This window comes from Schistocerca gregaria, chromosome 1, assembly GCF_023897955.1.
Source record: "Schistocerca gregaria isolate iqSchGreg1 chromosome 1, iqSchGreg1.2, whole genome shotgun sequence".
NCBI lineage: Eukaryota > Metazoa > Arthropoda > Insecta > Orthoptera > Acrididae > Schistocerca > Schistocerca gregaria.
The window spans coordinates 974,127,549-974,140,202 of record NC_064920.1 but is presented as its reverse complement, the minus strand read 5'-3'; the positions used below and the strand labels follow the sequence as shown (position 1 = coordinate 974,140,202).

The 12,654-nt window shown below is 42.3% G+C and overlaps 1 protein-coding gene across 1 annotated transcript in view; it reads right to left on the bottom strand.

The window, feature by feature from the left end:
- LOC126276993 (uncharacterized) overlaps positions 1 to 11,700 on the bottom strand; it is a 61,813-nt gene extending 50,113 nt beyond the window's left edge. The window contains exon 1 of the mRNA XM_049977321.1: positions 11,493 to 11,700. Within this exon, the coding sequence (XP_049833278.1) occupies positions 11,493 to 11,526 (34 nt within the window). The 5' untranslated portion in view covers positions 11,527 to 11,700. The remainder of the gene's footprint in view (positions 1 to 11,492) is intronic.
- Between the last annotated feature and the right edge of the window lie 954 nt (positions 11,701 to 12,654).

Here is a 12,654-nt window from a genome sequence, read left to right as displayed (position 1 = left end):
TATACATTATTAAATACGCCGGTCCTATGATCGGGGTTTGTCAAGTAAGAATAGTTAAAATCCAGAAATATGTTGTTGTTGTTGTAGTGGTCTTCAGTCCTGAGACTGTTTTGATGCAGCTCTCCATGCTACTCTATCCTGTGCAAGCTTCTTCATCTCCCAGTACCTACAGCAGCCTACATCCTTCTGAATCTGCTTAGTGTATTCATCTCTTGGCCTCCCTCTACGATTTTTACCCTCCACGCTGCCCTCCAGTACTAAATTGGTGATCCCTTGATGCCTCAGAACATGTCCTACCAACCGATCCCTTCCTATAGTCAAGTTGTGCCACAAACTCCTCTTCTCCCCAATTCTATTCAATACCTCCTCATTAGTTATGTGATCTACTCATCTAATCTTCAGCATTCTTCTGCACCACCACGTTTCGAAAGCTTCTATTCTCTTCTTTTCTAAACTATTTATCGTGCATGTTTCACTTCCATACATGGCTACACTCAATATAAATACTTGCAGAAACGACTTCCTGACACTTAAATCAATACTTGATGTTAACAAATTTCTCTTTTTCAGAAACGCTTTCCTTGCCATTGTCAGTCTACATTTTATACCCTCTCTATGTCGACCATCATCAGTTATTTTGCTCCCCAAATAGCAAAACTACTTTACTACTTTATGTGTGTCATTTCCTAATTTAATTCCCTGAGCATCATCCGACTTAATTCGACTACATTCAACTATCCTGGTTTTGCTTATGTTGATGTTCATCTTGTACCCTCCTTTCAAGACACTGTCCATTCCGTTCAACTGATCTTCCAAATCCTTTGCTGTCTCTGACAGAAATACAATGTCATCGGCGAACCTCAAAGTTTTTATTTCTTCTCCATGGATTTTAATACGTACTCCAAACTTTTCTTTTGTTTACTTTACTGCCTGCTCAATATACTGATTGAATAGCATAGGTGAGAGGCCACAACCCTGTCTCACTCCCTTCGAAACCACTGCTTCCCTTTCATGTCCCTCGACTCTTATAACTGCCATCTGATTATCCAGAAATAAAACCAGTAAAATAAAATGTCAGGTCATGTTATGAGCTGCACACCTACTGACGATACGGAGGGCGTGAAGACCAGGAAAACAAGGCAGGTGGCGCAAGCCCCGGGTTCGAAGTGCGAGTGCTGCATAAATAATGCTAAATGACGCTACATTAAAATAAATTTGCTGTCTTACATTAAAACCCTTATAAGATCACAAGTACATTATCGTACGAAAGGTAATGAAGTTGATGCGTGAAAACGCTGTGAGAAACGTACTTGACGACGGAAGAGGTTAATGTATGGGTCATCGTATAGTGAAAAATATACAGTAACGAGAGTGGGTAAACTCGATTTCACCAAACGTAAAAGGGGGAAAGGAACACGTATGACAAATAACATATTTTAGAATTCCGATGAATGAACAATTGCGTAGGCTACCCGCAACTGTGTGAAGAGTTTATGCAGAGTATAGGTTTGAAGCCTTCAGAAAATTGTCTGCAAGCAAGATGCAGCTAGTTATTCAGTAAATTTCGGACCCTCAGCTGTAGATGTACATAGATCTCCAGTTCTTCCCGAACATCCAACTTGCGTTCTTTGACTTCTCTGGACAAAATGACTATGTCTTCCTACATGATTTACCATCTGCCATTGAAAAATTATAACTGTAATGCTTACTTCTCTACAGACAACAGTTTAAAGAAAAACTAGATACAGGAGAAAATACAGGTGATTGGTTTTCGAATTCAGGTATCTCTAAACTGATCTGTAATGATTTGCCATGACATTACATCGGTCAAACAGGCAAAGCTGTGTGGACAAGATATAAAGAGTAACTGTTAGGAAAGAAAGGCACGAATGTACAAAATTCTATGTTTTCCGATCACTTACTGGCTGTTAACCATAGCCAGAAAAATGTGGAAAACTGTTATTTTGTACAGAGAAGTCAAAGGGCGCAAGTTGTATCTCCGGGAAGAAGTAGAGATCTTTAACCATGTACTGAGTGTACTGAGCGACGATTTGCCTCTTGTTTGCAGGCAAAATTGTTTCGGCTTCAAACGTATACCATGCTTACAATCTACGTACGTTGGTAGCCTTTGCCAGTCGTTCGTTCCTCAAAGTTCTAATACACACCGAACAGCCAAAACAATACGACCACTGCAAACGCGACGTTGGACGCCACCTGGTGGCGTTGCAGACACGTGATGAGGTAACGAAAGTATGTAAGTGGAGTATACACGGACGAGTGATCATCTCGCCAAGAGATGGTCTGCAAATAGAGCAACCCGCTGAAATAAGCGATTTTGACAAAGGGCTGATTATTATTACGCAGAGCCTATGAAATGATATCTCGAAAACAGCGAAGCTGACCGAATGTCCACGTGCTTCTGACATGAGCATCTATGCAAGCAGGTAGAAGGACAGTGAAACTAACATTAGGCGCTAATTGGTAGGACGTCCACCGCACTCGAAGAACGTGGGATGTTTCAAATGGCTCTGAGCACTATAGGACTTACCTTCTGTGGTCTTCAGTCCCCTAGAACTTAGAACTACTTAAAAATAACTAACTCAAGGACATCACACACATCTATGCCCGAGGCAGGATTCGAATCTGCGACCGTAGCGGTCGCGCGGTTCCAGACTGTAGCGCCTAGAAGAACGTGGGTTCGGAAGCTTTTCTGCTCTGTAAAGTAGGATAGATGATGATCTGTGGCCTCTCTGCTCAAGGAGCGCAATGCCGGTGCACGCACAAGTGTTTCGGAGCACATCGTTCATCTTACGTTGTTGAACATGAAGCTCCGCAGCAGACCACCTCGCCGTGTCCGGATGTTGACTCAACGACATCGTCAGTTACGATTGCAGTGGGCACGGGACCATCGGGATTCAGCCGTCGATCAGTGGAAACGTGTCGGCTCTTCGGGTAAACCATACTTTGGCTGCACTAGGTCAGTGGTCGTCCCTGTGATGTCACCGCAAGGCACTACACAGCCTAGGTTGTAGGCTTCAAATCGGCCGCGGTCCGTCAGTACACATCGTACCCGCTAGTCGACACTGTCGACACTAGCAGACCGAGCGCCGCCACTCGACTGGTCTTACGAGACGAGCTAGCGCACTGCCCAGTTCTACAGCCGACTTGTATGGTTCACTTGTTATAGCTTCAGAGGTCTCATTTGCAGAGACGCTAGTTTGCATAGCCTTCAGCTAAGTCAGTAGCTATGACCTAGCCAGGCGCCACATACAGTTTATGCAATGACAATTGATCTGTATGTGTGAAGCAATTAGCATTGTAAAGATGTATTCGCAGTTCAGTCTATAACTACACTTGTAAATATTATTGTACAAAGTCTAGATTGACGTTCACCGCTGATGCTGAATTAAAGCTAAGTATTTAATTGTATTCCTGTCTACTAACTTTCTAATCACCTAAGACGTTCCAGATACATCGCGTCAAGTATAGTTCATTGATCCTCAGGACAGCCTACGTGATCAACGCGTGCAATTAATGGCCACACCTCGTAATCAAAGTAAGAGTCAAATTTCGTGACTCAGCCGGGTCACCCTTTTCCCATGAGGCCTCTAATTTCGCCTCATACATAACAGTCCCAACATAAGTCGCCATCGCGTGTCCCTGACGCAGGATGGTGGGAGCAGAATTATGCTGTGAGTGATTTTCTCCTGCACCTGCATGGGACGTGTGGTAGTAATCGAAGAAACGCTGACAGCTGCGATCCACCTACATCCCTTCATGCTTGATGTCTTGTCCGACTGCGATGTCATTGGGCTGTTATTTATGCGAATTATATAACCTATGCGTAGACATCTAATGCCACAAACCTGCACAAACCTACCAAAAAACTGTTGCATCCGTGATACCCAGAATAAGTGAAGTATAGCGGTATGAAGAAGCACAAACTAACTATTAAGCAGGTGATCATAATGTTTTGGGTCATCAGTGTACATTATTTGTACATACGTGATCGTTTCTCCTCGTTTTATGTTTTCTGAAGATATTGATTTTACCCACTCTCGTTACTATATATTTTTCGCTGGACGATGACACGTGCAGTAATCTCTTTTACAGTCACGTACGTTTATCACAGAGTTTTTACGTCTTAACTTTATTGCTGCTCGTACGAAAATGTATTTGTGATCTAATAAGGATTTTAATTTCAGTTAGCGTATTTTACTTTACAATACTTTTAGCATTCTTTATTTCTCACTACTCAGAACCCCCCCCCCCCCCCCCCCCCGCCGCCGCCGATGCATTTCGTCTTATTGGCCGTTTATGCTGCAAGTGTACTTAGATCTCGACGCATGCGCCACCTGTCTTGTTTTCCTGGTCTTCCTCCGTTGTCTGTCTGTCAGCGTGCAGCTCGTAACATGTCCTGACATTTTATTTCAAGGGTTTTAATTCGGGATTTCAACCATTCTTACTTGACAAGCCCCGATCATAGGAGCCAGATTATTTAATAGGGTATAAAATCGTGTGTGCTGGGATTTTTCCATTTCACATGTATGAGATCGCTTCATTATTTGTTGTTTTTCTAATGTGAAATTTTACTAGGTACTAGTTTTATTCTTTTGGTTATGTTTTATGATATATGTGATATCGCCCTTGTGGGGATCTTGTCTCTCTGTGACGAATAGTTTTGACACGTACATTCTGTGATCAAAAGTATGCGGATACCCCCAAAAACATACGTTTTTATATTAGCTGCATTGTGCTTCCACCTACTGCCAGGTACTCCCCATCACCGACCTCAGTACTCATAGTGAGAGGGCAGAATGGGGCGCTCAGCGAACTCTGAAAGATCCCTAGCTACAAAATTTCCGTTGTGATAGTCAAGTGTAAACGTGAAGGGACACGAACAGCACAAACGCGTACAGACCAACCTCGTCTATCGACTGACAGAGATCGCCTATAGTTGAAGAGGATCGTAATGTTGAATAGGCAGACATCTATCCAGACCATCCCACAGGATTTCCAAACTGCATCAGGATCTACTGGAAGTACTATGACAGTTAGGCGAGAAGTGAGAGAACTTGGATTTCATGGTCGAACGACTGCTCATAAGCCACACATCACACCGGTGAATGCCAAATGACGCCTGCTTGGTGTAAAAAGTGTGAACATTGGACGATTCAACAGTGGAAAAAAGTTGTCTGGAGTGACGAATCAAGGTACTCAATGTGGGGGTCCGGTGGCAGGGTGTGGGTATGGCGAATTCCCGGTGAATGTCACCTGCCAGTGTGTGTAGTGCCAACTGCAAAATTCGGTAGGCTGTGATGTTACGTTGTGGCCCTGTTTTTTATCGAGGAGGGCATACACCCCTTGTTGTTTTGCGTGGCACTATCACAGCGCATGCCTGCTCAAAATGGCTCTGAGCACTATGGGACTTATCATCTTAGGTCATCATCCCCCAGAACTTATAACTACTTAAACGTAACCAACCTAAGGACATCACACACATCCATGCCTGAGGCAAGATTCGAACCTGCGACCGTAGCAGTCTCGCGGTCCTGGACTGAAGCGCCTAGAACCGCATGCCACGTCGGCCGGCTGCACATGCCTGCATTGATGTTTTAAGCACCTTCTTGCTTTCCACTGTGGCGGAGTTGATATACGACTGCATCCCTGTAATAGACTAGCCTGCGCAGAGTCCTGACCTGAATCCTATAGAACACCTTTGGGATGTTTTGGAACGCCGACTTGTTTTGGAACGCCGACTTCGTGCCAGGACTCACCGACCGACATAGATACCTCTCCTCAGTGCAGCACTCCATGAAACATGGTCTGATATTCCACAAAAAAACCTTCAGCACTTGATTGAACGTATGCCTCTTAGAGTGGAAGCTGTCATCAAGGCTTAGGGTGGTGCAACACCATATTGAATTCCAGCATGGAAGGCACCACGAACTTGTAAGTCACTTTCGGCCAGGTGTCCGGATGCTTTTGATCACAATGTGTAGTTTCCGTGTTTGGAGCTGTTGCTATTACATTGCTATTCGAAATCAAATGGTATCAAGCACTATGAGAATTAGAACTACTTAAACGTAACTAACCTAAGGACATCATACACAACCTTTCCCAACTCAGGATTCGAACCTGCGACTGTAGCAGCAGCGCGGTTCCGGACTGAAGCGCCTAGAACCGCTCGGCCACAGCGGTTGGCGGTTGGCTACATTGATATTCCATGTATTTCTCAAGAAGAAGAGTTTACATCCGTCGAAACCGTGGTAAAAGGTTAAATAAAACCAGCTTTTGTTGCAAATGGGTGGCTGCTTTGGATTCACTCTTTGTTAAGAAAAAATCTACTAAAAGTTATACTTTATCGAGTATTTCCAGTTTTTCGCTGTAACTTAACGCGTATGTAGGCGAGCTGTTCGGTCGCCTAGAATTATTGTAAGGTAAGGTAAATTTTTTTACGAAGCTGTGGTGCCTTAAGCTACGTGCCGGATGTGGGGAAAATCCCAGAGGGGTGTAGCAAAAAGAATCGACGTCTGTGTCAGACATACGGGGACGGTCCGACGATCTGCGCAAAACGTAGAACACAAAACGCTTTCTGTTGTCGCGACACCATATTTACTAGAACTGAAGTGGGTGCACACTAATGCTACCTAGCGGGAACTATGTAAAACTCGAGAGTTTGCTCTTTCCGACAGTACATTGTTCACGTACATATAACAAATAACGTAGTAATTTTTTTAAAAAAATCGGATGATTCCTTTTGATACGCACTGACTATTAGTTTGGCGTGAGAAAGTGGTCAAGCCACGCGGAGTGGCCGCGCGGTTTGAGGCACCATGTCACGGACTGCGCGGCCCATGCCGCCTGAGGTTCGAGTCCTCTCTCGAGCATGGGTGTGTGTGTTGTTCTTAGCATAAGTTTGTTTAACTCAGTTTAAGTAGTGTGAAAGTCTAGGGACCAATGACCTTGTAAGTAGGCTGTTTAGGTTTTTATGTTGGTAACGCCATGTAGCGCTCTATCTGAAAATCACTGACTGTGCTGTGTAAAGGCTTTGGTTGGTTTGCATTGTTGGAGTAATATTCGCCATTGTAGTGTTGAGCAGTTGGTTGTTGACAGCGCGTAGCGTTGCGCAGTTGGACGTGAGCCGCCAGCAGTGGTGGATGTGGGGAGAGAAATGGTGGAGTTTTCAGAGCGGATGATCTGGACGTGTGTCCATCAGACACAGAAAATTTGTAAGGCTGGATCTCATGAACTGCTATAGATATTATGACATTTGAACACTATTAAGGTGAATACATTGTTTGTTCTCTATCAAAATCTTTCATTTGCTAACTATGCCTATCAGTAGTTAGTGCCTTCAGTAGTTATATTCAGGTGGCAGTAGTGGCTCTCGCTGTATTACAGTAGTCTGAGTAACGAAGATTTTTGTGAGGTAAGTGATTCATGAAAGGTATAGGTTATTGTTAGTCAGGGCCAATCTTTTGTAGGGATTATTGAAAGTCAGATTTCGTTGCGCTAAAAATATTGTGTGTCAGTTTAGTGTTGATCAGAATAGGTAAAGAGCGAAATGTCTGAGTACGTTCAGTTCTGCTCAGCTGTTTGAAAATCAAATAATGTAAGTTTTATCTGCATAGTAATTCATTAAGTTTTCTAAGGGGACGTTTCATAACCTAAGCAGTTTGGTCCCTTAGGAATTAACACATTTGAAAGTGGTCAAGACGAATCAAATAATGTCTGTTTAACTTAAGGACGCTGTAGTTTTGGCGGGGATGACCTTCAGCCAGTGGCTATTGGACAGTGGCGGAACACTGCTGATGTCAAGTGGAGAGTGGGATTTCTCGAGTGACATTTTCACGTTGTTACTGAAAAAAAAAACCAGACCTGCCTGTGGTAACGTGCGGGATTCGGACATAGAGGTGATACTGTTGTGGGCGGTGATGGGACACTAGAGCTTCCGAAGGGACTTTGTATTCGAGTGGTCTGAATGTGTTCCAGACTTGGACTCTAATTTTTCTGCTTACATTACGGAACGGAGGACACACAGAATATAGGTTACTATTCTTCGTATCGCATGCGTTAATTTGTGAATCATCATGTGGAACTCTGAACTATTTTGAGCTGTAGAGTATTTCGTGTATTGTGATCACGAAACGGACTTAGTTTTCGCGAGTCTTTGATGAATATTTTAGTTTGGTGATTTTGCTACCATTCTCTTATCGCTCTCAACATAACTTTACTGCATTTTGCAAGAATATTTTCTATCTGTATTTCATCTGTATATTGTAGGATCACTTTACATTTATTTGAGACGTACTTTCTTGAATAAAAATTATTTAACATAATCATATGTCAGCTAAATCAACTACAGGCGTTAGAACAGAACCTGTCTTGTTAAATTATTCATCTCTCTCTTATTTTGTATTTGTGCGTATTTTATTAACTTGCAATCCTAGCCAACGCATAGACTATTCCACTCCCGCCGGAGGTTCGAGTCCTCCCTCGGGCATAGGTGTGCGTGTTGTTCTTACCATAAGTTAGTTTAAGTAGTTTGGTCCCTTAAGAAGTCACACACATTTTGCATACTATTTGACTGCAGGATCACAGATACAGGTTATTATTCGCAGCGAATTAGTTGCGGAGCATTAAAATAGACGTGCGCAACTCGACCCTATGACTACACCGAACTGTTCTTTTTAAACAGAGCCGTGCATAGCTCCAGTATCTAAAGTACGAGTAACCACAAGTGAAGACATAGCTAGTTGGGCCGTACGGGACGCTGTTTAAGAAGCGCGGTTACACTAGCCGCAACCTTTAGGTACAGTCGCATCGCAAACTTGACATATACTTACAGAAATACAGGGTGATTCAAAAAGAATACCACAACTTTAAAAATGCGTATTTAATGAAAGAAACATAATATAACCTTCTGATATACATCATTACAAAGAGTATTTAAAAATGTTTTTTTCACTCAAAAACAAGTTCAGAGATGTTCATTATGGCCCCCTCCAGACACTCGAGCAATATCAACCCGATACTCCAACTCGTTCCACACTCTCTGTAGCATATCAGGCGTAACAGTTTGGATAGCTGCTGTTATTTCTCGTTTCAAATCATCAATGGTGGCTGGGAGGGGTGGCCGAAACACCATATCCTTAACATACCCCCATAAGAAAAAATCAAATGCTTGCTGGATGAGTGCTACATTTCATCACTCGTTCTCGGCCGTCCAGAACTTTTCCCTTTGCACAAACACCCATTCTCTGTAAACTGTTTATACCAACGTTTAATACACAACCTATCAGGAGGTTTAACACCATACTTCGTTCGAAATGCACGCTGAACAACTGTCGTCGATTCACTTCTGCCGTACTCAATAACACAAAAAGCTTTCTGTTGAGCGGTCGCCATCTTAGCATCAACTGACGCTGACGCCTAGTCAGCAGCGCCTCAAGCGAACAAATGTACAACTAAATGAAACTCTATAGCTCCCTTAATTCGCCGACAGATACTGCTTAGCTCTGCCTTTTGTTGTTGCAGAGTTTTAAATTCCTAAAATTGTGGTATTCTTTTTGAATCACCCTGTATAAAATAGTACTTAACTACGTGCATTGTGACATGTAAAGATCTCTCCCAAGGATTGATTGTACAAAGGTCTCCATATTTTTGTTCATTTATAAGAGCGCTCCGATTTGACAATGTGAAATTGCTTCTTTGGCACGGAATTTTTCATAGGACAGTTGCTCTAGTTAGTATCCTTACCTCCTAAAATTGTCCACGCACCAGCATGTGTTTTGTGTTAAGGGGTCCAAGAATGGGAATGTATCCATTGGCAACACAATGACTTAACCCGATTATCGTATTTTCGATGAGCATTTATTAAAGGCAAAACACAGATTCTGATGTCGCCAAGATAAGTTTACTAAGAATGCAAATGATGGTTTGAATGTCGCTGTCTGTATGACTTGAAAAATTAAACCAGCTGGCAGGGGCAGAAGGGTGGTTGGATGGGCAGAGGGGGGGGGGGGGAGGGGAGGGGAGAGAAGGGGAGCGTTTCGAGCGTCATGTGGAATCGGAGTAACTTTGAACCACAATATTTTCCACGTCATGGCCGTATTGGCAGAGTTGAGATCCACCTTACTTGCTACGAAAGTTACCATCGCCTGCCATGAATCTAACCTAGAACGTCTGGATTACTGAGATTATTTTTTGCTTTTTGAATACCTACGCTCCTAACTGTAGTACAAAACATTCAGGTCATTGTGAATTCTATGTATAAGTTTCCTTATTGTTATATCTAATAATCACAATAATGGAGATATTTATTTGTACAGTATCACTGAACAATGTGCATATGTTTAAGAATCATAATTAATTAGAAAGGCACAGGACTCTGTAATGTGGTCAGCCACAGCCGTTAAACTTCATACTTAATAATGACCGTATAAAAGCTGTAATTGGTGATTTCTTTATTCTCACAATCAGTTTTGCTGCATTAAAGCAGCATTCCCAGATAAACAACACAAAGAGCGAAGGATACACTGAAATAGGATAAAAATACTACAAGAACCATTAAAAGTGCTATCTTACTATCTTAAATGTCTGTCAGTTTTTAACGTGACAATAAGTGTGTCAGTACGTTGTAAATTTAATTTACTGTCCTCCATTTCACGGATTCCACAAAGATACGCATATCGGCTTGTTGCCCAAGCAGACTATTCATTCATTGTGCTTTTATGTGGTTTTTTCTCGTAGTGCGCCACCACACATTCCCCTCGAAGTCCTGTTTTATTTATTTTGAAGAAATCCCCTCTTCAGCGATTTGATTTTTGACTAAAACACTCGGGGCTTGTTAATGCGCTAATGTGACACTGTTGTAAGTACGTTTTAATTTTGAGTTTTTCTGCTTGTTTATATACTTAACATGAAGTCTAAACAGGAAATTTTTTTCTTAAAAATTCTAGAGAAAATTAGCTTTTATTAATTTTTAAAATATGCTTATAGTATTTTGATCAAATGTATTACATGGGATCACCATGGAAGTCACGGAACTTCTCAATTATAGTGGTTTTACTGTTCATCCTACTTTCATTCATTGTAACTGGAAAGAATATGAAATGAAAACAGGTAACTAAACGAAAAAAATTGAGAACGCGTTAAGTTGCTTATCTTGTGGATTTCTCTCGCTGCCCACGGTTTGAGGCTACCTCGAAATGTCTCCGCTTTTGGCCTGCGCCGGACGGAAGAAAAAAACCGCACTGTAGCCATCCGTTCATTTCCCACAAATGTTATCCCTACGTATAGTTGTATCCTGTTATATGAGTAGCTATCGGGTTAATGTGTGGTTTCATAAGACTCGAGCCAGCTCGTCCCTGTACGGTTTACACACATAATGCGTTTTATTCTACTTATCTAACAGGAATCCTTTAAGATTCACATGTAACTACTAGGTGTATGACGATAATTTATTTAACGTGCAACTGAAATCTTACCCAGTAGGCTCAGCAAGTAGAAGACTTTGGCCATGGTGGCGCGACGGCTTCAACAGCACTGCGCTTCTAGTGGGCCTTCTGCGTGGGAACCCTCGCCGCTTCTGCAAACGGCGATAGTGTTATCGTGTCCCACCAAAGCTGCGAGACCGCTTTTCTGCGGGGCGTGCAGTTGTACAACCAGGTACGTTGTAGACGACTTTAGTTCTGCCACAGGATACGATCTCACACTCCAAATGAAGTCGAACTTCCTCATCTCTGCTCGAATGGTACGCCATCTTGGCGCCAACGTAGTTAGTTGTTGGATGGATGGGTGGGTGGGTGGGGGAAGGGTGGAGGTTCAGGCTACAACAAGTAAAAGGAAACAATATTTCAGACGCCACTCGAAATTGAATAACAAAGTTCAATAAACATTCATTTTGAAAGGTTGCTTTACACATTTCTTATAAAGAAATTATCTGGATCTTGATTGTAAACCTTTTCCAAAGTAATACAGAATCAAATTGGCAACAAGAATATTTAAAAAGGTGTCATCCAAGCCGCCATAACAGTGTCACCCAGTAGGACCCACAGGCACGGGTAGACGGGTAGTTACAGTCAAATCACTACAAGAGACTAAAAATTAAGATTACGTTTCACATAGAAACAAAGTCTCGACAAATTTCCCCATTTTTTCCACCAGAAGGCTAAACAGCTTTAAAATCTTAAGCCATGGCACAGTCGTAATGCTCGGATAAACATGAAACAAAATTGGATACTGAGCTTCGCTAAAGAGACAGAAATAATTTAAACCTTTAATTTAATAAAAAAATTCAGCTTCTTTAAGAAAAATCCAGTATGCTTCCTGAAGGCCTCTAGTTTAAACTGCATTGATCATAATGAACGTATTACAAATAAAAAACTTAACTCCTTGAGGGTTATAAGAAATTCAGGATGGCAACGGCCAATTGTGCTGTATAATTTATACTGGTTCTGTTAATCACAATTAAATGACAATAGTTTACAACAGCCCTTCAGCAGCAAAGTAGCATTTATGAATTAAACTACTTAATGGAACAAGCCCCCCCATGAACCATGGACCTTGCCGTTGGTGGGGAGGCTTGCGTGCCTCAGCGATACAGATGGCCGTACCGTAGGTGCAACCACAACGGAGGGGTATCTGTTG